This window comes from Anolis sagrei, chromosome X (assembly GCF_037176765.1).
Source record: "Anolis sagrei isolate rAnoSag1 chromosome X, rAnoSag1.mat, whole genome shotgun sequence".
In the NCBI taxonomy this organism is placed as follows: Eukaryota; Metazoa; Chordata; class Lepidosauria; order Squamata; family Dactyloidae; genus Anolis; species Anolis sagrei.
Genome location: NC_090034.1, coordinates 93,668,789 through 93,696,511, shown reverse-complemented (window position 1 = coordinate 93,696,511; position 27,723 = coordinate 93,668,789). Strand labels below are relative to the sequence as shown.

The 27,723-nt window shown below is 42.8% G+C and overlaps 1 protein-coding gene across 1 annotated transcript in view; it reads right to left on the bottom strand.

The window, feature by feature from the left end:
• Positions 1–9,223: 9,223 nt before the first annotated feature.
• The window catches only part of LOC132780274 (protein BTG3-like), a 37,864-nt gene continuing 19,364 nt past the window's right edge, over positions 9,224–27,723 (bottom strand). Inside the window, exons 3-6 of the mRNA XM_060783885.2 lie at positions 20,455–20,652; positions 14,777–14,914; positions 13,367–13,589; positions 9,224–12,314 (exon numbers count right to left, since the gene is read on the bottom strand). Of these exons, the coding sequence (XP_060639868.2) occupies positions 12,129–12,314; positions 13,367–13,589; positions 14,777–14,914; positions 20,455–20,652 (745 nt within the window). The 3' untranslated portion in view covers positions 9,224–12,128. The remainder of the gene's footprint in view (positions 12,315–13,366; positions 13,590–14,776; positions 14,915–20,454; positions 20,653–27,723) is intronic.

Genomic DNA, 27,723 nt, shown 5'->3' with positions numbered 1-27,723 from the left:
TATCCGGTTCAAACCAGATGATCTGGATTTTATATGGTTGTGTAGATCCAACCTCAGAGACCAAACTACAGGAATTGACCTTCCACATAAACATTAGGAAAAACTTTTTAAAGGTGAGAGTTGTTTGATAGTGAAATATGCTACCTTGAAGAGTGGTGAAGACTCCTCCTCTGGAGGTTTTAAGCAGAGCATGGATGCCCATCTGGCGGAAGTGCCTTTCTGCATGGCCGAATGAGGTTGGACTAGATGACCCATAATTCACATTTTATCAGTCCATACACTGTCTTGCTAGAGAGAAAAAAATATGCCACACAAATTATCAATAAAGAACAAGTCATTTATTCTTTGTAAAGCAGAACAACATGTTTACAATCATGAGATCAGTTGCACTGACTCACACATTGTCCATTTCAAGAGATATAAATGATATTTTGGTATCCATGTGAAGAATATCCTCCCAGCAGCAAATGAAGCAAGAACTTTCTCTCTTTCTGCAAGCACGTGCATAGCTCAAGCCTGAATATGAAACTGTTACCAAAACTCCCAGGCTCAGCTAGTTCCCGGGGCATTGCCCATCCAATCAGCTTCATGCCTTGCAGTTTATAGTTAACACAACACACTAATTGATTTCTTACAAGCCCTAACAATTTCTTCCAACTCTAGAATTATCTATGATCCTATGAACCCAGGAGATCTGTATTCAGGGCTATTGGTTAGGAGATTCCAGGAAGGAACAGAATCTTAAACCAGTTGTTGAATTATTTCAAGATTTTAAGCGTATAAACAGTAAAACCTGTTTGCTCCTCAGTGAGGGTAACTAGGTCACCTGTACAGAGAGTGGAAGTCTGAATATACTTTTGAGATTCAACATGATTTTAACATAGCAAAATATCTGCTATTTTCTTGACACCAAGAGATAAATATGTCTATTTTGCGTTGTCTGAAAAGATCACTCCATTTGCAGAGTGCAACCACCATGTGCATGTCACCATCCAAATTCTGGCCATTGTGCCCATGATTTCTGTTTAAGTTGTCACTCAAAACACAACTGCTGGTTCTGAAATTGGAACATATGGTTTTAGCGAAGACTATAATCTGTGAGTTTCATGTTTTGTTTGTACCGTCTTAAACATTCCTTTGATGTTTGCTCATTTTTTAAATACTGTGCATCATATAAGAAATGATGGCATGAATTCTGAAAAATCCCTATTAATTTTTTTCTTCAAAACATATAGGTTTTTAACATGGCTATTTTGTTACGCACTAGAGTTGTGCGCAGAAACGTTTTCCTTCAGTACATCCATTCATTCGTTACTTTTGTTATCTTCAGGAGCACATAACGGGAAGGCCTCTCCCAGTACAAAAATCAGTTCGACACGAAAGCAAGCAGTAGCCGATCCTGGCTCCTCACCTGCTTTTCGGAAGCTCATGGCACTCCATGCCTCCTTGACTTGGAAAGAGTGTGTGTGTGGCGTGCAGGCCCAGAAAGAGTGTGCGTCTGCCTGCAGCTGAGCATCTTTCCTCTAGAGAAGAAACAGGTAAGTAGCCTCCTTAAAGCTTCCTTAAAGCACGCACCTGTCTGCAGCTGACCACCTCTTCTCTAGAGTAAAACAGCTTAAATGCCTAAAATGACAGGAAAAGGGAGCCTGGGAAGCCCCCATCCCACATAATGGGCAGAGAGAAAACGAATATCTGCCTTCTCGATTTCGGGAGGCTCCCAAAAAAAACAAAAACAAAAAAACTGGGGCACCACCAAAAGCTAGGACACGAAACAGGTCAAGGTTTAGCCCAAAAGCACAACCCTGTTGCACACACTAAAACCACACCAAACACTCTTAAAAACAAACAGGACAAAATGGGCATACTACAAGCACATAAACAAACATATTATCTATATAAATAAAAATGTAATGACTATTTGTGGGATTAACATAATTCAAAAACCACTGGATGAATTGACACAAATTTGAACCCAATACACGTAGCAGGCCGATGAATGACCATCACTCACAAAACGCTGAAAAACACAGCAGAAGAGGCTTAAAAGCCAAAAGAAACAAAAAATACATTGCAACGCATGTGCAAAACCACATATATAATCACAAACACACAAATATATACACACACAAAACACATATATACAGACTGGAGCACAGCAACACGTGGCAGGGGACGACTACTAATATAATAAAATATTACAATACAATATAAAAATGCTTCTGCAATAGTACCCATTAAACTATTGAGATTGCTAAACTATCTAAAAGTGACTTGCAATGATCTTTTCTGTGGTCATTCCCATATTCACCTGACTTCTTTCTCCCTAAATTGAATATTATGATTTTTCTGTTAAATAACTAAGATTCAATGTATTGTCGAAGGCTTTCATGGCCTGAACTAAGATTCAGATGATGATGATCTGAATCATTCTAAGATTCAGATCATCATCAATTCACCTATATTTTTTCTCAAAAAGATCTATCAAGGGTTTCCAAGCTTTTAAGAAAACTTAGTAATGGTTTTTCTTTAATCAGGGTCGACAGTTTATTCATTTCTGGCTGAATCCAAACCCAGGCTATTTCCCAGCTCCGGTGCACTGTATCCTGCCCTGGATTGACCCTGTCAATGTCACACTCACTCATTTTAATCCAAACGCAAAGTGGCATAACCTAAGCAGCTGTGTCATGAGAACTCACACTTCTCTAAACCAATCTGGGAAAACCTTGAAGCAAAAAGCCCAGTTATTACATGTCATTATGAAACGTTGTTTGGTTATTTCCCATGAAAACAGCTCCCCTGGACAGGGCTGTTACTTCGTTCTTAGGGTGGTCTCCTAAGGTTTTAAGACAAAGGCGCAACAGGGGAGTTGTATGCTCCCTGAGCGTTGCTCCTGTTAGTAAGTTGGCTGCCATCCGTTGGACCATTTGAAGCTTTCAAACAGTCTTCAAAGGCAACCCCATGTGGAGTGTGTTGCAGTAGTCTATACTGGATTTAACCAGAGAGTGGACTACCGTGGCCAAGTCAGACTTCCCAAGGTATGGGCACAGCTGGAGCACAAGTTTTAACTGTGCAAATGCTCCCCTGGTCACTGCCGAAACCTGGGGTTCTAGATTCAGCGATGAATCCAGGATCATACCCAAGCTGCGAACCTACATCTTCATGATATTCATGGCATTGAGTAGCCATGAAGCTGCAAAGTCAATCAGTGAAGGTATCTGCATAGAGGCTGCCTGGCCGCTGTTGCCTGGAGGCATCCTCTGTTTTTTGTTTTTATTTTGAAACATATAATTAAACAATTATGAGAAAATAGCTATCTGTGGCCCCAAGAGGTTGAATCTATTTACTTTTCCTTTTGTGTGTTCAAGACCTCTCTCTCTCTCTCTCTCTCTCTGCCTCTTTATCCACACCACAGTCTTGTGAAGTAGGGCAGACTGAGAGAGAATGGCAGACCCCAAGTCGCCCAATGCGTTTCAAGGCTCAGTGGGAACCAGAACCTGCCTTTCCCAAGACCCAGTGTAACACTTGGGTCTCTTCCTCTGTTAACGCCAATGTTGGGATTAGCACCCCAATGCGTAGGTGCGATGGGTGTATTTAGACCCGTGGAAAGAGGCAGGAAGTAAAATTAGTTTAGAAGGCAAATTTGGGAAACAACAATTGTAAGGATTCTAGGGCCAATTACAAAACCAAAGCATTATGAGGGCCGATTAATTCAGGAAGCTCTGTGAAAATCTGCTGAAGAATGTTAATAGGAAGCTTGAAAACAAATATCCTAACAGCTAAGGCTGTTAACACATACTTCCCCTTCCAAGAGGGCTCCTGTGTTGTTGTTGGCTTAATAGTTGCCCACCTTGTAAATCATATATCTATGGGGGGGGGGGGGGCGGGTTTCGTGTCAGGAGGGACTTGAGAAACTGCAATTCACTTCTGGCGTCAGAGAATTGGTTGTCTGCAAGGACGTTGCCTGGGGGATGCTTGGATGTGTTACCATCCTGTGGGAGGCTTCTCTCATGTCCCCGCATGAGAAGTTGGAGCTGACAGACTGGAGCTCACCCCGTTCCTCAGATTCAAACCGCTAACCTTTCAGTCAGCAGTCCTGCCAGCACAAGGCTGTGTCTATCTATCGAGGGAAACCTTTCCTTCCAACTTATTTTAATGCCAGGCAGAGCATCACCTCCAAAGTTATTTGCATTGCTATGAAGAGCATGTTCAAAAAGCTGGTCTTTAGAAAAGCCGGTCACCATTCTTTTCATGTATGATGATAAAATAAGGGTGGGAATCTTGCGGACAGATGTTAGATTGCGATTCCTGGTACTCCTCACCATCAGCTTTTCTGATAAGCACACAATCAGTCCAACATCTGGAAGCCTGTGTGTTATCATAGACCCACATTGTCAAAAGTGCCCTTTTAACCCTATAGTTTAGGTCTGAAAAACCTTATCTCCCCACAGAAACCTGCCAAGGTTTCAAGGTCTATACACAAGCGAAGGCTTTCTTACTTTTGTATGACTTTTACATGATTTCATACTATTCAATGTGATGGTTTTTTGAGTTTAAAATGTTTATTGGTAAGTTTTAAAAACTGATTCCCTTTGGAGAACTGCCTTGGCTCCCACATTGGGCAAACAGTGGCATATAAATGGCATGAGTATATATGTGTGTGTCTGCGTGTGTGTGTGTGTATGTGTGGGATTAACATAACTCAAAAACCACTGGACGAATTACTGCCAAATTTGGCCACAAGACACCTACTAACCCAGGGCCAGATCAACTACACCCAAGAGTATTGAAGGAACTAGCGGAAGATGGTCATTTCCGAACCATCTTTGAGAGATCTTGGAGAACGGGAGTAGTTCCAGCAGACTGGAGAAAGGCCAATGTGGTCCCAATCTTCAAGAAGGGAAAAAAGGATGACCCAAACAACTACCGTCCGGTCAGCCTCACGTCGATACCGGGCAAGATTCTGGAAAAGATTGTTAAGGAAGCGGTCTGCAAACACTTAGAAACAAATGCGGTCATCGCTAATAGTCAACATGGATTTATCAAAACCAAGTCATGCCAGACTAATCTAATCCCTTTTTTCGATAGAGTTACAAGCTGGATAGATGCGGGAAATGCCGTGGATGTAGCGTACCTGGATTTCAGTAAGGCCTTCGCCAAGGTCCCCCACGACCTTCTGGCAAGGAAACTAGTCCAATGTGGGCTAGGCAAAACTACGGTGAGGGAGATCTGTAATTGGTTAAATGGACGAACCCAGAGGGTGCTCACCAATGCTTCCTCTTCATCCTGGAAAGAAGTGACGAGCGGAGTGCCGCAGGGTTCCGTCCTGGGCCCGGTCCTGTTCAACATCTTTATTAATGACTTAGATGAAGGGCTAGAAGGCAGGATCATCAAGTTTGCAGACGACACCAAATTGGGAGGGATAGCCAATACTCCAGAGGACAGGAGCAGGATTCAAAACGATCTTGACAGATGGGCCAAAACTAACAAAATGAAGTTCAACAGTGACAAATGCAAGATACTCCACTTTGGCAGGAAAAACGAAATGCAAAGATACAAAATGGGGGACACCTGGCTCGAGAGCAGTACGTGTGAAAAAGATCTTGGAGTCCTCGTGGACAACAAGTTAAACATGAGCCAACAATGTGATGTGGCGGCAAAAAAAGCCAATGGGATTTTGGCCTGCATCAATAGGAGCATAGTGTCTAGATCTAGGGAAGTAATGCTACCCCTCTATTCCGCTTTGGTTAGACCACACCTGGAATATTGTGTCCAATTCTGGGCACCACAATTCAAGAGAGATATTGACAAGCTGGAATGTGTGTCCAGAGGAGGGCAACTAAAATGATTAAGGGTCTGGAGAACAAGCCCTATGAGGAGCGGCTTAAGGAGCTGGGCATGTTTAGCCTAAAGAAGAGAAGGCTGAGAGGAGACATGATAGCCATGTATAAATATGCGAGGGGAAGCCACAGGGAGGAGGGAGCAAGCTTGTTTTCTGCTTCCCTGGAGACTAGGACGCAAAACTATGGCTTCAAACTACAAAAGAGGAGATTCCATCTGAACATTAGGAAGAACTTCCTAACTGTGAGATCCATTCAGCAGTGGAACTCTCTGCCCCGGAGTGTGGTGGAGGCTCCTTCTTTGGAAGCTTTTAAACAGAGGCTGGATGGCCATCTGTCAGGGGTGATTTGAATGCAATATTCCTGCTTCTTGGCAGGGGGTTGGACTGGATGGCCCATGTGGTCTCTTCCAACTCTTTGATTCTATGATTCTATGGAGTGACCATCATTCAAAAAAGTTTAGTTTGTCATTTAGGAGTTGTAGTTGCTGGGATTTATAGTTCACCTACAATCAAAGAGCATTTTGAACTCCACCAATGATGGAATTGAACCAAATGTGGCACACAGGACCAACAGAAAATACTAAAAGGGTTTGGTGGGCATTGACGTTGAATTGGGAATTGTAGTACACCTACATCCAAAGAACACATTTTTATTTATATAGATAGATATTCGTACTTCTGTCTGCAAAGTTACAACATATTCCCTTTTTCAATACCCTGTTCCTTCTAATCATCAAACCCAAAAGTTGCTAAGTCATTCTCTTGTGAAAAGTCTATAAGGGGTTTCCAGTTTTTGCAAAATGTTACGAATGACCTTTCCTGAAGCAAATCAGGTCATTTGCCCACTTCTGCTTTCTGTTTGAACAGCCATTCCACCATAGTGTCATATTCTCCTATCTTTGTCCATGCAACCATCTTGTTGCCATATATTGAAGCAGTCCTCCATGACTCCTTTTCTGGCTGTACATCAGGCATGGGCAAACTTGGGCCCTCCAGGTGTTTTGGACTTCAACTCCCACATCAATAGGTACCAATCGGGAAGGCAACGGCACTCCATGTTGTCATGCCGGCCACATGACCTCGGAGGTGTCTATGGACAACGCCGGTTCTTTGGCTTAGAAATGGAGAGATGAGCACCAACTCCAAGAGTCGAACATTACTGGAATTAATGTCAGGGAGGAACCTCTACCTTTACCTACCACTTATATAGGGGTTTTCCACCCTAACTCCAGTGAAACATAGCTGACTGTATTTCTGAAACTTTTGCTGTGCTTACAGCACATAAAATGAGCAGAAAAAAAGAGACAATGCCATATATGTACAGGTAAACATCCCCCTCTGGCGGTCATAAATAAAACTGCAGACACCATGGAACAATGTGGTTCCATTTACTGAGTTCCTTTTTCCTTTTGTCCTCAATTGATTAACTGCACAATTGAGTTACTGATAATCTTCCGGACTGTCTGGCCATGTTCCAAAAGCATTTTCTCCTGACGTTTTACTCATACCAATGGCAGGCATTCTCAGAGGTTGTGAGGTCTGTTGGAAATTAGGCAAGTGAGGTTTATATATCTGTGGAATAATGTCCAGGGTGGGAGAAAGAATTCTTGTCTGCTTGAGGCAAGTGTGAATGTTACAATTAGCCAACTTGATTAGCACTGAATGGCCTTGCAGCTTCAAAGCTTGGCTGCTTGCAGCTTGGGGGAATCCTTTGTTAGGAGGTGTTAGCTGGCTCGCCCAACAAAGGGTCCCCTGCAGCAATCAGCCAAGCTTTGAAGCTGCAAGGCCATTCAATGCCAATGCTTTGGACAGTATGTTTGGCAGTATTCACAGTGCATGAACTCTTGACAATGACAGGCTTTGGACTGAGTTGTCGGTCGCTAAATCAGATTTAGACTCAGCTACATGATTAATAATAATGTTTTAATGTATTTTAATCCAATGCTTTTCTCTTGTATAATGTTGCTGTAATTGTGTTTGTATGACCGAAATTAGAAAAGAAATAAACTATGCAGAAGAAAATAGGTCAACATGATAGATTGAAGAGAGAAGACAAGACTAGAGAGAATTTTATGGACGAAAAAAATACTTTTATAGAGGACACGGAGAAGGAGATTTGGAAGTCAACAATAACCACATAATCTACCTTTCACCCACTTCTTTTCCTATATTTATTTATTTTATTTTCCTTCCCTTATAGATATATAATACCCATCACTCACCCATTTCCCAACCTGCCCCTCTTACCTACGACCTATACTACCCAACCCCAATTTTATGAATGTAAAAATAGATAAGCATTCAATAAAATTATTTTTAAAAGGCTTGGCTGGTTGCAGCTGGGGGAATCCTTTGTTGGGAGGTGTTAGCTGGCCCTGATTGATTCTTGTCTGGATTTCCCCTGCTTTTTGAGTGTTGCTCTTTATTTACTGTCCTGATTTTAGAATGTTTTAATACTGGTATCCAAATTTTGTTCATTTTCATGGTTTCTAGGCCATTAAATGCAATCAGGGAGCAATCAATCAGGCTTTGATGCTGCAAGGCCATTAAATGCAAATCAAGGTGGCCTATTGCAACATTTACACTTGTCTCAAACAGACAAGAGTTCTTTCTCTCTCCTTGGACATTCCACAGATATATAAACCCCACTTGCCCTAGTTTCCAACAGACCTCACAACCTCTGAGGATGCCTGCCATAGATGTAGGCGAAATGTCAGGAGAGAATGCTTCTGGAACATGGTCATACAGCCTGGTAAACTTGAATGGCCTTGTACCTTCAAAGCCTGGCTGGTTGCTGCCTGGTGGAATCCTTTGTTGGGAGGTGTTAATATGAAAGGCTGCCAGAGATGCAGGCAAAACGTCAGGAGAGAATGCTTCTGGAACATGGTCATACAGCCTGGTAAACTTGAATGGCCTTGTACCTTCAAAGCCTGGCTGGTTGCTGCCTGGTGGAATCCTTTGTTGGGAGGTGTTAATATGAAAGGCTGCCAGAGATGTAGGCGAAATGTCAGGAGAGAATGCTTCTGGAACATGGTCATACAGCCTGGTAAACTTGAATGGCCTTGTACCTTCAAAGCCTGGCTGGTTGCTGCCTGGTGGAATCCTTTGTTGGGAGGTGTTAATATGAAAGGCTGCCAGAGATGTAGGCAAAACATCAGGAGAGAATGCTTCTGGAACATGGCTATACAGCCTGGTAAACTTGAATGGCCTTGTACCTTCAAAGCCTGGCTGGTTGCTGCCTGGTGGAATCCAATAAGAGAAAGTCCAATTCACTGAATTGGGGATACTATGGACTGCTATAAAGTCAAATCAGTGGTTCCTAAGGCAAATCAAGCCTGTATTAATGAATCCAACACAACATTGATTATTTAGAATTAGGTACAATTTTTATTAATTTATTTTAAAAGGCATTTTTCATATAAAAGGCTCTTTTAAAAAAGGCAAAAAAGGACATTGTATCAATGGTGCATCAAAACAAGCTGCAGATAAAAGACATTTCGCACAATTATACTCTTTCCATAAATTAAAAAAAGCACACAGCTGTTATTTACAGGACATATATTAAACATCGTGAATAATAATAACAATAATAATACTTTGCCCAACAACAAGTTACTTCCAGACAAGCGCTTAAAAAAATCCTTCAATATACAATAATTAAACTCTGCTTCATTCATAAATCTCTTTACAACGATATCACTTGAGGTAGGTGAAGTATTATTTATTTTTACAGCCACATGGCGTCGCCAGAACACACGCCGCCAATGGGTACAACATTTTAAATTCAGCTGTCTTTTTCCATTTATGTTTACAAAATATATAACCCAAAATCCACCTGTAACTTCCAACTAATGTGCATCCACACTGTAGAACTAATGCAGTTTGACACTACTATCACTCACTGCTATGGAATCCAAAGGGTTGTAGTTTTATTTGGCTCAAAGTTAACAGGAATCATGGGATGTGTAGTTTGGACAAGTGGCAACACTCTTTGGCGGGCAAAGCTAAAGACCTTACTAAACTACATCTCCCAGGATTCCACAGTATTGAGCCATGAAAGTAAAATCTTAATTCGACAGTGTAGATCAGGTATGGGCCAACTTTGACTCTCCAGGAGTTTTGGACTTCAACTCCCACAATTCCTAACAGTCTCAGGAAAGAGCCTGAGGTCTGTTGGAAACTAGGAAAGTGAGGTTTATATATCTGAGGAACATCCAGGGTGGGAGAAAGAACTGTTTGATGTAAGTGTGAATGTTGCAATAGGCCACCTTGATTAGCATTGAATGGCCTTGCAGCTTCAAAGCCTGGCTGATTGCAGCCTGGGGGAATCCTTTGTTGGGTTGAAGGGCCTGAAACTGTTAGGAATAGTGCAAGTTGAAGTCCAACAGAATGAGTTGACATAACTAACTTTCCTTTGATCCAATGGAACTACTTAAATTAGGAGTAACAAGTGGATTCGGGCCAATGATGGGAATAGTGTGGCTCTTTGGAGAGATTGTGGAACAATGGCTCCCAGGTCCCATCTTCACTGTCATATAAAAACTAAATTATCTGCTTTGAACTGGATCATATAATCCAGTCCAAAGCAGATAATGCGGCTTGACTGTGGGTTCTTGTAAATGTTTCGGTCGGTATGGCCATGTTCAAGAAGCATTCTCTCCTGACGTTTCACCCACATCTATGGCAGGCATTCTCACATGTTATGAGGTCTGTTGGAAACTAGGAAAATTGGGTTTATATATCTGTAGAATGTCCAGGGTGGGAGAAAGAAGAGCTAATCACATCTCAACAAAGGATTCCCCCAGGCAGTAAGATGTTTTGACCTTCAGATGTTTTGACCTTCAACTCCCAGAAATCCTAACAGCTGGTAAACTAGCTGGGGTTTCTGGGAGTTGTAGGCCAAAACACCTGGGGACCCACAGGTCAAGAACCACTGGCGTAGCGGTTTCAAGGTGTGACTTCTTACTGCCTGGGGGAATCCTTTGTTGAAAGATGTTCTTTCTCCCACTTTGGACATTCCACAGATATATAACCCCCATTTCCCTAGGCCATTAAATGCTAATCAAGGTGGCCAATTGCAACATTCACACCTACCTCTAATAGACAAAGAGTTCTTTCATGCTAACATCTCCCAACAAAGTATTCTGCCAGGCAGCAATCAGCCAGGCTTTGAAGCTGCAAGGCCATTCAATGTTAATCAAGGTGGCCAACTGCAACACTCACAGACAAGAGTTCTTTCTCCCACCCTGGACATTTTTCCACAGATATATCAACCCCATTTTCCTAGTTTACAAAAGTTCCAACATCTGAGGATGCTTGTCATAGATGTGGGCAAAACGTCAGGAGAGAATGCTTCTGGAACATGGCCATACCACCTGAAAAACTTGCAACAACCCAGTGATTTTATCCTTCGACAATACATGGATTATCTGTGTTGACAATCTAGCTTATATGGAGACATAGATCGAGCCCCAGATGCCCTAAATCAATGGTGTGGAAAGATGGGATTTACAGTATTTGGACAGCCACCCTATTCGTGCCCAAAAGATAGAAGCAGAGGCACTGTGCCTGGTGAAAATTTCAAAAGCTAGGACAGCAAGGAAATGCATTCTACTTCTCTATTCCTTGCCCTACGAGTAGCCAACAAAGGACGGATTTTGAAAAACAGATTATATTCACATGAACAGTGTATACAGAAGTCCATACCACATTCACCTCCTCTCCTCACAACTTTGGTAGCAGCAGGATTGACTTCTTAAAGTGCAACATACATACAAATGCATCATCTACTTGTTTCCCGGCTTTACAGAAGTAGCCAAGAAAACGAAAACTGAGGAAAGAGGAGCTCGTGCTTAGATTTCACCTTCTGGGAGATGAAAGGTAAGTACCTTTTGGGGTTCAAACCTATCCTGTGGGGCGACAGGATAGGCTTGAACCCATCTAAGAAGGAATCTGTATCCATCCTCCATTCCTTTGCTCCCTTCTCCAACAAGGCAACGTTCTGAGCGCACAACAAAGTGCTGCAAATATATTTATATATACACAGTCGGAATGCTACAGTCGTTCAGCACCATAGAAACAAGGTGACACCCTTGACACACACCAAAGAGGGCAAAACTAAGACACCAACTATCTAGGATTCCTCCATAAGAGAATTGCTAGCAGAACAGCTACCTTCCCTGAGGACTAAGGCTCGAGAGTCGCATTGTCAGTGGAGTCCCAACTTCTGGTCCTGAAGATGCTTGGGCAAGAGCTAGGGACCACTGCCGTTGCCCAGCTACGTCGTCTTTCATGGTTTCGTGGCCCGTTTGGTGAGGCGCTTCACCAAGTTGGGGTTGGGCTGCCTATTGGCCGGCTTTTTCGATCCGACGTTGGGATAGTAGAAGGTTACGGGTTGGTACGCCGGGAGGTAGCTGACCATGCCTTGATGGCATGGGACCCACAGAGGTGCCGGAACGTAGAAATACTGGGCCGGCTTGGGAAAAGAAAAGACAGAAAGGTTAAAATAGGGATCTTTCATTTCTCTATTATGGAAAAATGCCATCCTAGCAAGCGAAGTATCAACACCCACCACCACCATTATATAAACACTAGCTGTACCCGCCACGCGTTGCTGTGGCCAACCTTCTCTCTTTCTCTCCTTCTTTCCCTCCTTCATTCACTCGCTCTTTTCCTTCCTTCCTTCCCATCTTTCCTTCTCTTCTTCCTTCCTTCTCTATTTCTTTCCTTCCTTCCCCCTTTTTCTTTCTCTTCTGCTGTCTCTCTTTTCTTCCTTCTATCTTTCCTTCTTTACTTCCCACCCTCTTTCTCTACATCTTCCCCCTTCCTTCGCTCCCTCTTTCCTTCCTTCTTTCTCTAACTTTCCTTCCTTCCTCCTTTTTCTTTCCCTCCCTCTTTCACACCTTTCTTTTCTTTCTTTCTTTCTTTCTCACCCTCCCTCTTTCTTTCTCTCTTTCTCTCTCCCTTTCTTTCTCTTTTTTCTCTCTTTCTTCTCCTCTTCCCTCCCTCTTTCTTCCTTTTTTACTGTATTGTCATTTAGCTTTTCGCCATTTAGCTTTTGGGCCCTTTTTAAGTCACTTCTGCTGTGTTTTTATGAGTGAAGAACATACATTGGCTTGTTAGGTATATGTTGTCCAAATTTGGTGTCAATTCCACCAGTGATTTTTGAGTTCTGTTAATCCTACAAACGAACATTACATTTTTATTTATATAGATTCAAGGGAACAATGCCATCCTAGCAAGCGAAGTATCAACACCCACCACCACTACTATATAAACATTCAAGGGAACAATGCCATCCTAGCAAGCTAAGTATCAACATCCACAAATCCCATAATCCCATAGCATTGAGCCATGGCAGTTATAGTGGTGTCAAATGGCATTAATTCTATAGTGTAGGGCCAGTCTGAACCAGATTGGTTGGATAGCCATCTTTTAGGAGTGTTTTGGTTTTATATTCCTGTATGGCAAGGGGGTTGGACTAGGTGGTCTTTGTGGTCCCTTCCCAACTCTATGGTTCTATTATACCTGTTGCTGTTTGTTGTTGTTGTTGGTTTTCCATGGTTCGTATTTGCTCATGGCCATGGATTTTGCCAGCTTGGCTTTCCCCTCGTCTTCCGATGAACATTCGGAGGAGGGAGACTCAGAATGGTAGTCCGATGTTGTCTCCGGATCAGGTGTAGTTTTGCCACTGGCAGTGGTGCTCTCTTCCTCATCCTTCACCGTGAAATAGTGGCTGTTCTCACTGAGCCTGAGTGGAAGGAGGGAAGTGGAAGGTTAAGACAGGCAGGGAGGACTTTCACCTAGAAATGATATAACAATATTTTGTGAGAAGCAGAAATTCAGTAGGCAGAGCTTTCATTGTGGACCATACAAAATATTTTAAAAGCCCTTTTTAATTCAAGTGTCTTATGTTCTGCTGACAATTCCAAGAGGTTTATATATCTGTGGAATGTCCAGGGTGGGAGAAAGAACTCTTGTCTTGATATATGGGGTACCTCTGGGGTTATTATATTGATTCTTGTCTGTTTATGGAGGCATTGAATGTTTGCCGTTGGAATCCTCCCTGAGTCCCCCTTGGGAAGATAGGGCGGGATATAAAAGTTTTATTTATTACAAGCCATCCCCTGCCACGCGTTGCCGTGGCCCAGTCTGTATATATGTGTTTTGTGTGTGTATATATGTGTATGTGTGTGTGTATATATTTGTGTATATGTGTATTTATGTGGTTATGCCAAAGCCACCAGTGACGCAGTGGGGGCTTCGCAGTGGGGGTTAACCGAAAGGTCGCAGGTTCGAATATGGGGAGCGGCATGAGCTCCCACTGTTAACCCCAACTTCTGCCAACCTAGCAATTCAAAAACATGAAAATGTGAGTAGCTCAATGAAGTATCTCTCTGGCGAGAAGGTAACGGTGTTCCATGCAGTCATGCCGGCCATATGATTTTGGAGGTGTCTATGGACAATGATGGATCTTGGACTTAGAAAAGGAGATGAGCAACCCAATTTACACATTGTGATTTTTAGTGTTAGCTGTTTTGGGTCTCCTTTGAGAGTATGAAAGCAGGGCATAAATAAATACTACTAATAACAATAACTAATATGAATCCAGAGTCTCATTCTGTGAGAAAGGAAGTTTCTCAAGTCGCTCCTGACATGAAAAAAAAAACCCCAATAAACCTTATTTATGTATGCTTGACACACATTCACTTTCACAGGATGCGTTGTGGAGTTTGCAATGGAGCACAAACAGGACTCTGCATGCAATGCAATGTGAATTAATCCAGCAACTGAGCATAGCTGCAATCCTATACACATTTATAACTGGGAATACATTCTGTTGAGTACAATAGAGGCTCATGAATAAACACGTTGAGGATTGCAAAGTATGCAGTGCCCTTTGGGGAAAATATGGGCATATTCCAAAAGCGTCCTTACCGACAGCAGACCTCTCCAGGGTCAATCCACATGGTGAATTCCCAGGGTAACTTTAATTCAGAATATTCCAGTCCACAGTCTTTGCAAGCTTTCAGGAGCGAATCATCAACAGGCTGATTCCTATTGATCCGGATACACCTGGTAGGGAGGAGAGCAGATGAGGAATTTTAGCTTAGAGCAAGACAAATCCCATGTGCCACTGAAACAGCAAGTATGCACGAGCCATCATTCAGTCAAGTTAGCCTTTCCTAACCTGGCAATCCTCAAATGTGTTTGACGGCAAATGTCATCCTGTCCAGCACTAAAATGAATCCCAGGTGCTTTAGGCTTGATTTCAGGGGAAGGAATTGGCAAAACTACCCCTGAATAGTCCTTGCCAAAATAACTCCTTTGGAATAGATGGAAAGAGTTAAAAGGCACACACATCTGTGTACTGCATTTCCAAAAATGTGTGTTATGTATGTATGTTCACACAAAATAGGAACATACATAGGACTGAAGACCAACAGATCGGAGATTTGAATCTGGGGAGAGCGCGGATGAGCTCCCCCTGTCAGCTCCAGCTCCCCATGCGGGTACATGAGAGAAGTCTCCCACAAGGATCATAAAACATCAAAACATCAGATTTAAGACTTGCAGTTTCTTAAATCGCTCCTGACACAAAAAAAAAATCACACAAAATGCACACTATATATTTTATAAGTCTGGGCCAGTTTCTAGCTTGAAAGAGACTTTAAATAGCCATTTCCTGTTTCTATAAAATACTATTTTGGTCCCTGAAATGGCAAAATATCCCCTCCTAGGCTTCTACGAGTTATTTTTCATACCAGTCTTTGTGGGAGGTGTGCATGTGGAGCCAACTAAGACCCAGGGAAAGCAAAAACACTTCCCTTCCCATCGAAACCACATCAGATTATGAAGGACTTCCAAATGCAAACAAAAGAAAAAATGTACACAATCAGACCTCCTTATCTATAAAGTTTGTATCTACAGATTCCACCGTTCATGGTTGTAAATAATGCAAACTTTGCAATTGATTTTGCTGTGTTATAAGGGATATAATTTCCCTCCGCCATTGTATTTTTGGTAGGATAGCCACAGAATAGAGACGTATAAAACCATAGTAAGTGAAACCAATGAATATTTTCATTGCAGCCAAGCCAGGGTTCTTATTTGCTCTTCTTAAATATGCCAGGTTTGTACACTACCAAAAGCCAAATCAAAACACCTTTCAACTTTGGGTTAGTGTGGGTTTTCTGGGCCGTGTAGCCATGATCCAGAAGCATGCTCTCCTGACATTATGCCCACATCTAGAGCAGGCATCCTTAGAGGTTGTGAAGTCTGTTTTCTTTCTCACATGTAACGATTGCGCTCAGCCATTTCTAATCTCCTTGCTGTCTCTAAACATTCACTGAAATTGGCATGAGTGACTTGGAAACAAACATGCCTGAATCAGTTTGCTCCGGTACAGATCGTGCACCAATAATACAGTTTTATAGACCAAGGCCTGCCAAATAACCTTCCTGTGGTGCAATAAATGCCATCCCGTGCTTTGCAAACAAAACTCCTTTCTGACCCGCAGGTGAGCAGCACAGGTGGAGCAGCCGCCAGGTATGCAAACTGTGCTTCAATCAGGTACACCAATAGCCTTGAGGAATACAATGTGGGTCTTTCACGGCTCGCTCTGCAAACAACGCACTCTACAAAAAGGCATGAGATCATTGCTTGAGGTGAACATCTGACCAACAGCTAGAGGACAAAGGACACCTAGGAAGGCACTAAAGATCTCTGCCACAAAATATTTAACTTTAGGAATGCGAAATTAGCCCTACAGATTTGTTGTTGATGATGATTCAAGGGAAATGTGTCCAGAGGAGGGTGACTAAAAAGATCAAGGGTCTGGAGAACAAGCCCTGTGAGGAGCGGCTTAAAGAGTTGGGCATGATTAGCCTGAAGAAAAGGTTGAGAGGAGACATGAGGGCCATGTATAAAGATGTGAGAGGAAGTCACAGAAAGAAAGGAACAGGCTTGTTTTCTGCCACCCAGGAGACTACAAGGGTTGAATGAAAAGTAATACCTCCACCTTCATAACTCTTCAACAGATGGCAGTACTGGTATGCAGCAGGTGCTGGCTTGTTCAGTAGACTCTCCTCTACAGTTCCATTTTGGTGGGAAGTGTTAGCATTGAATGGCTGTGCTGTTAAAGTGCAACGTATGGAACCCTGCGCAGATGGTCGGTCAATGCGACTTAAGCAACGTGAAGTCATTAAATTCTTGACAGCAGAAGATGTCACCCCAAAGGAGATTCATCGGAGAATGCAAGCTGATTATGGTGATTGTGTTGATGTGAGTACTGTGTGTCGTTGAGTGAGCAAGTTTATAAAGATGTTGAGGTGACACCTTCTGCTGTCAAGAATTCAATGACTAGACATTGCTTAAGTCTCATTGTCTGCACAGGGATCACTCTGCCGGCTGTTGTATCAGATCACACGTCGGACACTTCCCAAGTGTCTAGGACTGTGTGATGTATCAGCAAATAATGTGTGCAGATCCCAGTAAGGTGGCCTTTTGCAGCTGGCAGATGTTAATTTTGTCAGCTCTGATTGTGTTTAAGTGCAGGCCAAGGTCTTTAGGCGCTGCACCCAGTGTACCGATCACCACTGGTACCACCTTTACTGGCTTGTGCCAGAGTCTTTGCATTATTATTATTATTATTATTATTATTATTATTACTAATTGCTGCCTGGGGGATCCTTTGTTGGAAGGTCAATAATAATAATAATAATGGACCTTCCAACAAAGGATCCCACAGGCAGCAATTAGTAATAATAATAATGATGATGATGATGATGATGGGTTGTTGTATATTTTTTTGGGCTAAATGGCCATGTTCTAGAGGCATTCTCTCCTGGCGTTTCACCTGCATCTATGGCAAGTATCCTCAGAGGTAGTGAGGTCTCACTACCTCACTACTCCGAGGATGCTTGCCATAGATGCAGGTGAACCGTCAGGAGAGAATGCCTCTAGAACATGGCCATATAGCCTGAAAAGAACTACAACAACCCAGTGATTCTGGCCACGAAAGCCTTTGACAATACAATAATAATAATAATGATAATAATAATAATATGGCCCTCCCAACAAAGGATCCCCCAGGCAGCAATCAGCCAAGCTTTGAAGCTGTGAGGCCATTAAATGCTAATCAAGGTGGCCAACTGCAACATTCACACTTGCCTCGAGCAAACAGGAGTTCTGTCTCCCACCCTGGACATTCCAAAGATACATAAACCTCACTTGCCTAGTTTCCAACAGGCTTCACAACCCCTGAGGATGCCTGCCATAGATGTGGGAGAAACATAAGGCAAGAATGCTTCTGGAACATGGCCATACAGCCCAGAAAACTCACAGCAACCTAGTGATTCCGGTCACGAAAACTTCTGACAACACAATGTATGCAAATGCCCTGTTTCTTCCATTGTTGGGCTTTTGATGTTTCTGATAAAGAGAAAATGAACTTCCTTTCTAGTTAAACAGGCTTGTTTTCCATCTCCACAGCTGAAGCCACGACAGACCTCCACCATTTCCTTGACATTAAACACAGCATGTTGTTTTGTGATCCTTTTTGCTGATTAAGCTCATCCTTGTGGTGTAAGCGCTGACAGAGGTTACTGCGTTCATGGTCTTTCTTTTTTGTTATTCTGATTTTGCAAAAGAAGTCAAGCAGTGACCTTCTGGCAAGCCAAGAAACCCAGTCGGCTCAGACGCAACTGGAGGAGGGATGTGTGTTTGCAAACCCAACACCCTGAACTAAGAAAAGGAACGTAGCAAACGAAGTCAAATCATCAGAAATCTAGATCAGTCACACCCACCTAAGTTAAATTTTGAAATATTTTGGGCTACAGCTCCGGAAATCCGGCACTGTATTTCCAGTATTTTGGACACCTGTATCTCACCTGGAGATAGAGAATAGACACAAGGATATTGTGCATGTGACATATGTCCCTTTCAATGTGTGATAGCAGCTGCGGTGGCGTAATGGGTTAAACCCTTGTGCTGGCTGAACTGCTGACCTGAAGGTTGGGGGTTTGAATCCACAAGACGGGGTGAGCTTCCATCTGTCAGTCGCAGCTTCCCATGAGGGGACATGAAAGAAACCTCTCACAGGATGGTAACACTTGCAATTTTGGGAAAATACACCTTGACATTTGGGTGTTGTAGTTGCTGGGATTTATAGTTCACCTAGAGGAGCCCCTGGTGGTGCAGTGGGTTAAACCCTTGTCCTGGCAGGACTGAAGACTGACAGGTCAGAGGTTCGAATCTGGGAAGAGTGCGGATGAGCTCCCTCTGACAGCTCCAACTCTTCATGTGGGGACATGAGAGAAGCCTCCCACAAGGATGGCAAATCATCAAAACATCCAGCCATCCCCAGGCAACGTCTCTGCAGATGGCCAATTCTCTCACACCAGAAGCAACTTGCAATTTCTCAAGTCGCTCCTGACATGATTAAAAAAACTGTGTGATGGGGCTCTGAGCATGAGCAGAGAGTTTTCTCTTGATCGTTAACAAAAATCACGAGCATGTACACAACTTCATTAGATCAAGCATGAATTTAGTGCTCGAAAGCAAAGGCTCAGATTTTATAGGTGTGCTTAATATACACCTGTATGAGCCACCGGTGGTGCAGCAGGTTAAAAGGTCAACAGTTTGAATCCTGGGAGCGGGAGTGAGCTCCTGCTATTAGCCCCAGCTTCTGCCAACATAGCAGTTCAAAAAGATACTGACAAGAGATATTGACAAGCTGGAATATGTCCAGAGGAGGGCGACTAAAATGATCAAGGGTCTGGAGAACAAGCCCTATGAGGAGCGGCTTAAGGAGCTGGGCATGTTTAGCCTGAAGAAGAGATGGCCGAGAGGAGATATGATAGCCATGTATAAATATGTGAGAGGAAGCCACAGGGAGGAGGGAGCAAGCTTGTTTTCTGCTTCCTTGGAGACTAGGACGCAGAACAATGGCTTCAAACTACAAGAGAGGAGATTCCATCTGAACATTAGGAAGAACTTCCTAACTGTGAGAGCCATTCAGCAGTGGAACTCTCTGCCCGAGTGTGGTGGAGGCTCCTTCTTTGGAAGCTTTTAAACAGAGGCTGGATGGCCATCTGTCAGGGGTGATTTGAATGCAATATTCCTGCTTCTTGGCAGAGGGTTGGACTGGATGGCCCATGAGGTCTCTTCCAACTCTTTGAATCTATGATTCTATGATACAAATGTGAGTAGATCAATAGATACTGCTTTAGCGGGAAGGTAACGGCACTCCATTCAGTCATGCCAACCACATGACCTTGGAGGTGTCTATGGACAAAGCCGGCTCTTTGGTTCAGAAATGAAGATGAGCACCACCCCCCAGAGTTGGAGGGGAAACATTTTATGTTTACCTTTAATACACTTATATGCCGCTAGAAAGTAGCTTGGTAACTTATAAAACCCAGCACTGGATCTACCTCTGGATGTTGTTCAACCACACACACCACCGCTCCTTCCTACTGACAATGCTAATGGAGGCTGATGAGAGCTACAGTTCAACAACATCCAAAGGGATGCACAATCCCCCAACATCAAACCGATCGTAACTCCTCCCTCTTCAACTTAAAACGAATCACAACCCAGACACTGTTGCTTACCTGTAAGCCTGTCCTTTGAGGGGTTTCTCTGGGTACCAGTGCCCGGTGTAGCGTTCACACAAGATGGCAACCAGGCACTCGCCGAAACGCTCCACCCGTTGCTTGTCCACTTTCTCGTTCCGGTTCCTCACCATGCGACAGAGAAACCGGACTCCCTTTTCTACTTCTTCTTGCATGGTCGACTGTTGGTTTTGTATCCTGAGGGCGAAACAAGAGATCCTACTCAATCCTGGCAAGGTCAAGAAAAGTTACAATGGAACCAGAAAATAATTGAGCTCATAGGAACACCCCAGTCCCATTTCTCTTTCTGTTTTTTTGCTGAGGCCAGGCAAGTCCCTGTATCCACTTAGGCTGAGACACAAATGCAGATTTCCTGTTTCAGCACAAGGAAGCCTTTTGTCTTCAAGTTGCAACACCTTCGAGTGACTCTGCCGGCCGATGGGAGAGAAGTGACTCACTCCACTCGGAAGGAGGAAGGCAGATTGCAGGGCTGTTACATCAGGGAGCCGTCAACTGGGTCACAACCGTGGTCTTACGCATTCACCCGTCAACAAAAGCAAGCTGCTGGTGGCTGCCGTCGTGGGAGGAACCCAGAGAGCATCTATGCCAGCCTATTCACCCCCTACAGCAATGTTTCTCGATCTTCCTAATGCCGCAACCCCTTAATACAGTTCCTCATTTTGTGGTGACCCGCAACCATAACATTATTTTCGTTGCTACTTCATAACTAAATTTGCTACTGTTATGAATCGTAATGTAAATATCTGATATGCAGGATGTATTTTTATTCACTGGACCCAATTTGGCATAAATATCCAAAATTTGAGTACTGGTGGGGTTTGGAGAAAATATAACTTCACATTTGGGAGTTGTCGTTGCTGGGATTTATAGTTCACCTATAATCAAAGGGCATTCTGAACTCCACCAACGATGCAATTGAACCAAACTTGACACACAGAACTCCCATGAAGAAATACTGGAAGGGTTTGGTGGACATTGACCTTGAGTTTTGGAGTTGTAGTTCACCTACATCCAGAGAGCACTGAGGACTCAAACAATGATGGATCTGGACCAAACTTGGCACAAACACCCAAAATGGAAACAGTGGCAGAGTTTGGGGAAAATCCACATTGACACTTGGCTATTGTAGTTGCTGAGATTTATAGTTCACCTAAAATCAAACCCAGCCCATAATGGATCTGCACGAAGCTTGGCACACTACCTACATGGCCAACATTGAATACTGGTAGGGTTGGAGGGGCGGTTTTTGAATTCTGGGAGTTGTAGATCACCAACAATAAAAGAGAAGGACAGATGTGTTTTAAGATGGTCTTTGGCGACCCCTCTGAAACCCCTGATGCTAAAAATGACCACAATACTGTCAACTATGGGGCACACAGACACTCCCAAAGACAGGGATGCAGATAGGAGCAAAGTAAGGGCACTGCTATCCAATAATGCTACTCCTAATAAACCATTTCTCTCCATCTCCAAGTACTTAGCATTGCAGTTAACTTAAAAAATTAAGTGGAAATTCAAAAATACAGTGCAAGCAGAATTTTTACAAAGGGAGTGGGTTTGCAAAGTTACCAAGGGTACTCAAATACAGAATAGTTCTAAGGGTGGACAAGGTCAGAAATAATTCCTTTTTTGGAGTTCCAAAATTTGAAATACCCCCAAATCCAAAAATTGTCCAGATAGGACACTTCTGCTTCCTCGTGGTTCAATGCACTCAAACTTTGTTTCAGAAACATTTTTTTTTAAAAAATACTGTACAAAATAACCTTTGGGCTATGTTTATAAGGTATACAAAACCTAAATGTTTTGTGTTTAGCCTTGGATCTCATCTCTAAGATCATATTATACACAAAAATACCAAAATCCAAAACATTTCTGGTCCCAAGCATTTCAGATAACCTTTCTCAACTTTTTGCAAAACATGGCTAAAACATAAGACATGCAATAACAGAAAGGAACACAATGGAGTTAAAAACATTCCAGCATCCTCTTATCAGGTCTTTGTTTAAAAACATTTGGATCAGAGACTTGAAAAGACTTTGCCTGCCAATGGAGGGATAGCTCTAACTCCTCATTTTGGTTAGGGTACAATACAGCCTGTTCCTGACACTCAGCTGCAAAGGGAATGGCATCACAAAAACCAATTCATAGAACCATAGCAAACCCAGCAGGGGCATTTATTTTTTATTTTGAAATCAACCTGCAATATGCAGACCAAGCATTCCTGTAAAGCAGCATTTCTCAACTTGGGGGTCGGGACCCCTGAGGTGGGTCATGAGGAGGGTTGTCAGAGGGGTCACCAAAGACCATCAGAAACACAGTATTTTCTGTTGGTCTTGGGGGTTCTGTGTGGGAAGTTTGGCCCAATTCTATCATTGGGAGCGTTAAGGATGCTCTTTGATTGTAGGAGAACTATAAATCCCAGCAACTACAACTCACAAATGTCAAGGTCTGTTTTCCCCAAACTCCACCAGTGTTCAAATTTGGGCACATTGAAGATTCTTGCCAAGTTTGGTCCAGATCCATCATTGTTTGAGTCCACAATGCTCTTTGGATGCAGATGAACGACAACTCCCAAACTCAAGGTCAATGACCACCAAACAATTCCAGTATTTTCTGTTGGTCATGGGAATTCTGTGTGAAGTCTGATTCAATTCCATCATTGGTGAAGTTGAGAATGTTATTTGATTGTAGGTTAACTATAAATCCCAGCAACTACAAATTCCAAATGTCAAGGTATATTTTTTCCAAACCCCACCAGTACTCAAATTTTGAGTATTTATGCCAAATTGGGTCCAGTGAATGAAAATACATTCTGCATATTGGATATTTACATTACAATTCATGACAGTAGCAAAATTACAGTTATGCAGTAGCAACGAAAATACTGTTATGTTTTGGGGTTCACCACAACATGAGGGATCGCAGCATTAGGAAGGTTGAGAACCACTGCAGTAAAGTAATCCACAGGCAAACTAAGCTGTCTTTCATTTTGCAAAGTTCCTTAGTGTTGTGGTTCCACTTTTACTACTATGGCAACATCCTTTCCAAGTACTGGGATTTGCAATTTAGGATAAGGTCTTTAGAATGTTTGGTGAGAAAGCAACAGTGCCTCCGCAAAGCACAATCCCCAGCATCCTACGGGATGTGGAATCAGAGGTGAACCCAGGTCAAACAGTGCCACAGATGACTCATACAGGTGAGCCAGGGAACGTTTGCTATCAAACAAGGCTGCTAACCAATCGGTTCTTGGGAACAGTAAGAGTCAGCATTCCTGACCTGCTTCTCCAATAAGTCAGAGCCAAAGCAAAACCCAGTCAAAAGGGCATTTTGAAAAGGGAGGGTGATTTCACATTGCTATCAATTCACATAATGGGTCTGATTTGGAAATCCATTGGGTGACCTTAAACAAGTCACATTCGCTGTCTTAGAAAACTCAATGACGGGGTTGCCTTTAGTTGGAAAAAAAAGACTCAAATGCATACTACAATCCAAGGGAAAAGGTCAAAAACGAACTCCATCCTTTGCTAGTAGAGATCAAACATTAGCACTATAAGGCAAACTTATTATGGATCTTTCCTGACAAGATTTGCTCGGGGGGGGGGGGGTCTGCCTTTGCCTTCCTCTGAGGCTGAGAGAATGTGACTCATCCAGATCCATGGGTGGTCTTCAGAGCCATACTCTTACCGTCTATACCACACTCTCTCACAACACCTAGAACAGGGGTCTTCAAACTAAGGCCCGAGGGCCGGATACAGCCCTCCAAGGTCATTTACCTGTCCCTCGCTCAGGGTCAACCTAAGTCTGAAATGACTTGAAAGCACACAACAACAACAACAACAACAACAACAACAACAACCCTATCTCATCAACCAGGCCCATACTTCCCATTGAAATACTAGTAAGTTTACTTTTGTTAAAATTGTTCTTCATTTTAATTATTGTATTGATTTAAAGTGTTTTTGCACTACAAATAAGATATGTGCAGTGTGCATAGGAATTCATGCATGTTTTTTTCAAATTATAGTCCGGCCCTCCAACAGTTTGAGAGATTGGGACTTGGCCCTCTGTTTAAAAGTTTGTGGAACCTTGACATAGAGCAACAGTACTTGGGAACCACTGCCTCGAATACATTCATCTTCCCCAACCAGGGAAGAAATGCTACATTGGGAACTAACTCCCAAAAGTGGTGCATACCCATGCTGATTTGCGGCTTCTTGAAGTTGTAGTCCAAGAAGGACAAGGGTTAAGAAAAGGCAAACCACTCCAAATTGGCAAATTGAACACAAGTCTCTCTCAATCCACAGTTTTAGTTCTGAATATGTTTTTAATCCAGGTTTCTGTGAGTTTACTGGGCTGTATGGCCATGTTCCAGAAGCATTCTCTCCTGACATTTCACCTGCAATTATGGCAGGTATCCTCAGAAGTTGTGAGGTCTGTTGGAAACTAGAAAAATTGGGTTTATATATCTGTGGAATGTCCAGATGGGAGAAAGAACTCTTGTCTGTTGAAAGTAGGTGTGAATGTTTCAATTGGCCACCTTGATTAGCACTGAATGGCCTTGCAGCTTCAAAGCCTGGCTGGTTGCTGGCTGGCAGAACCATTTATTGGGAGATGTTAGCATGAAAGGCTGTAATAGATGCAGGCGAAACATCAGGAAAGAATGCTTCTGGAACATGGCCATACAGCCCAGAAAACATACAACAACCCAGTGATTCCAGTAACGAAAGCATTCGACAATACATACAAAGAATGTTTATATGTTGCATTTAATGACCTAGCAGTTTCAACGTGTAGCTTCTAACTACCTGGGGAAATCCTTTGTTGAGAGCTCATTAGCTGTTTTTCTCCCACCTTGAACATTCCAGAGTTATATAAACCCCATTTTCCTAGTTTCCAACAGACCTCACAACCTCTGAGGCTGCCTGCCATAGACAGGTGAAATGTCAGGAGATAATGCTTCAGGAACATGGCCATACAGCCCGAAAAACTTACAGCAAAACTAGGATTGGTGATATACAATGAAATTCTGGGATTTGTAGTTTGGGGAGGCACTAGAGCTGCAATTGTGTTCTAAAAGTGGTATAAAAATAAAATTATTATTATTATTATTATTATTATTATTATTATTATTATTTTCCCTACCAATATCAGGATTGCATAAGATGCTGCCATTGCAGTAAAAGTGGAATCACAGGGGGTATGTTGTGTGAAAGGTCCTTAATCTTGAGCTAACACTTGATGTGCAGATATGAGCAGATATGAGCATCCCACTCCTACAAACAGCAATGCACCTGGAAATACAGCAATTGCTCACCTTGTCTCCACACTCACGCAACACACCTGTAGTCAAGATCTGTACACTCATAGCCTTTGTATGAGCAAACCCTTCTCCCCTCCCAGCAAACTGGCCTGACCAACTTCCTGGAACAGCTTGTCTCAACCGACTATCTGTCGGTTATGGGACATGGAAGTACACAGTGAGTGGGTTGCAAAACTTTGTGCAACAGACAGAGATTGTGTTTGGAAGTGGGAAGCAAAACAAAAGCAGAAAGAGGCGTATGACTGTGTGTTCCCAGGAAGCCAGTCTGCCTATATTACACATCAGCAAAGGCACACAACTTGAGTGTATGTGTGTTTATACACACATCGCCATCCTAATCACTAACACAAGGCAGTTGGGAGCTATGCAAGGTTTATAGCTCCTTGTTGTTGACAGACCACTCCCTCCCTGTTTTCCAAAACCAGAAAGACATGAATGCTGCAAGGCACGATAAAAAAAACTTTGTTATTGCCCTGACTTTGGCCTCACCCCAACCTAATTTCCCAGAACTCACAGCACTCATTGTTTTCAATAGAAGTGGCTAAGACAAATCAAATCTAAGGTTTACTGCGTCTGCTGTTCTACTCCACATAGTGACCAACAATCTAGGGAGCCCACAACATAACTGTTGAGGCACTCTGTTGTTCATGAACCTCAAGAATTAGCATTGAGAAGATAGCCACTACACCCCGCAATTCCTGAAGTCTGCAGATAGGAGTCGGTAGACTTCAGATTCCTGGAGACAGACTTTTTTGTTTGTTTCCCCATGGGAACTCTGAAATCCAACAAATGGGGTCAGATACACTAGTGGCGAAAAATGACAGAGTCACTCAAAGGCAGCTAAAGGGAAAACTCTATGCATCTCCTGAACACCATTTTTGCAGCCCCCTTACCACCATCTAAAGCAGAATCTCTCAACCTGAGGGTCGGGTTACGAGGGGTCGCCAAAGACCATCAGGAAACAGAGTATTTTCTGTTGGTCATGGGGGTTCTGAGAGAGAAGTTTGGCCCAATTCTATCAGAACGCTCTTTAATTGTAGTTGAACTATAAATCCCAAATGTCAAGATCTATTTTCCCCCAAACTCTACCAGTGCCCACATTTGGCCATATTGAGTATCCATGCCAAATTTGGTCCAGATCCATTTGCCTTGGGTTTTGGAGTTGTAAGTGAACTACAACTCCAAAACTAAAGGCAAATGCACATCAAACCCTTCCAGTATTTTCTGCTGGTCATGGGAGTTCTATGTGGGAAGTTTGGCCCAATTCCATTATTGGTGGAGTTCAGAATGTTCTTTGGGTGTAGGTGAACTATAAATCCCAGCAATTACAACTCCCAAATGTCAAGGTCCATTTTCCCCAAACTTCACCAATGTTCACATTTGGGCATATTGAGTATCTGTGCCAAGTTTGGTCCAGATCCAGCCTTGCGGGACTTATCAGCTTTCCGCAGGGCATGTAAGAAATATCTGTTTCGACGGGCTTTTGATCTTTGATCTTGCTGTTTTTAAATTGTGTTCGATTTTAGCCTGTTCTTGTAACCCACTCCGAGCCCCAGGGGAGTGGCGGCATATAAGTTCGAATAATAAATAAAAAAAATAAATTGTTTGAGTCCACAGTGCTCTCTGGATGTAGGTGAACTACAACTCTAAAACTCAAGGTCAATGCCCACCAAACCCGCCCATTATTTTCTATTGGTCATGGGAATTTTGCATGCCAAAATTGGTTCAATTTCATCATTGGTTGAGTTCAGAATGCTCTTTGATTGTAGATGAACTATAAATCCCAGCAACTACAACTCCCAAATGACAAAATCAATCCCCCCAATCCCAGCAGTATTTGGGCCAAATTTTGTTCAGTGAATGAAAATACATCCTGCATATCAGATATTTACATTACAATTCATAACAGTAGCAAAATTAAGAGTTAT